General features: G+C 26.9%; 1 protein-coding gene across 1 annotated transcript; it reads left to right on the top strand.

Annotated features, from left to right (window-relative positions):
* Nucleotides 1-202: 202 nt before the first annotated feature.
* PCYB_005100 (hypothetical protein) lies at nucleotides 203-719 on the top strand (the record flags this gene model as incomplete). The annotated part of the gene is made up of 1 exon (XM_004227931.1): nucleotides 203-719. A coding segment is annotated over one exon (517 nt), but the record flags the coding sequence as incomplete, so codon positions are not given.
* Between the last annotated feature and the right edge of the window lie 346 nt (nucleotides 720-1,065).

The raw sequence follows: 1,065 nt of genomic DNA, 5'->3' as shown, positions 1-1,065 counted from the left end.
CGAAATTTCCCTTTTATTCAGAAAATCATTGACCCAACTTCAATAGAATTGCCATCCCAAATTTTCTATCATAATTTGAAATTTTCTAATGAAGAATTAGAACAACATTATGAAGATTGTAAATCACTGGATTCTCCAGACAAGACAAGTCCACAAATTATAATTATTTGTGAAAAACTTGTAAAATATCTAAAAACTAATTATGAAACAAGAAAATGAAGGCGAATTTAAGGATCATCATTGTAACCTTTTGAGCCTTTGGATATATGAACAGTTGGATAGAATATTTAAAGATAATCATAGTAAAGTTTCTCAATTTTATGCTAATTTTCTTTTCATATTAAGCAAAGTTTTTACAAATTCCGATGAATCACAAATCATTAAATGCCTGCGTGATTTTAGTGTATTTTTTCCATTAAATAACTGGAAAATTCATAAGGATCTTTATGAATATTGTGTCGATTATGATAAAATTATTGTATTAGCTGATTCTAGTGATGAAAAATGCACAAAATATGAAGAATACATCCAAGAAAAAACTCTAGTATATAATGAATTTCAAAGATTATATAAAGGAGCATATAATAAAGATGATGTTTTTTATGAAAAATGTAAACGTTACTACACGATAAAAACGATACCTGAATTAAAATGTGAAGAAAAAACATTAGCACAAGGAATGTCAAAAGCGGATTTACATTGTCCTGGTTTATTAGATCGTACAGATTTTTCTGGTAAAAATTATGATTGTACAAAAACATTTGGCTATGTGTTCCTGGGAATAGCTGTAACTTCTATGACTTCTGGCTTATTATATAAAGTAAATAAAATTTTAATAAAAACATACCAACTGTATAAACTTTTTAGTAATTTATTTGGTATGTGCATCAATAGTAAATAAATGTTTTGTCTTCTTTTCATATTATTATTTTATACACAAGTTTACACCCATAGGAGGATGGTTACGCAAAGTTTTGGGACGGAATAAATATACTGTAAGTAACCTAAATGAGGTAGAAAACATATTATTTTCTCAAACACATGAATCATTTAATCCGAATAACG

The sequence above is a fragment of the Plasmodium cynomolgi genome, assembly GCF_000321355.1.
Source record: "Plasmodium cynomolgi strain B DNA, scaffold: 0665, whole genome shotgun sequence".
NCBI lineage: Eukaryota > Apicomplexa > Aconoidasida > Haemosporida > Plasmodiidae > Plasmodium > Plasmodium cynomolgi.
Note: the sequence above shows the minus strand (reverse complement) of the source record. Positions and strands in the feature narration are given on the sequence as shown.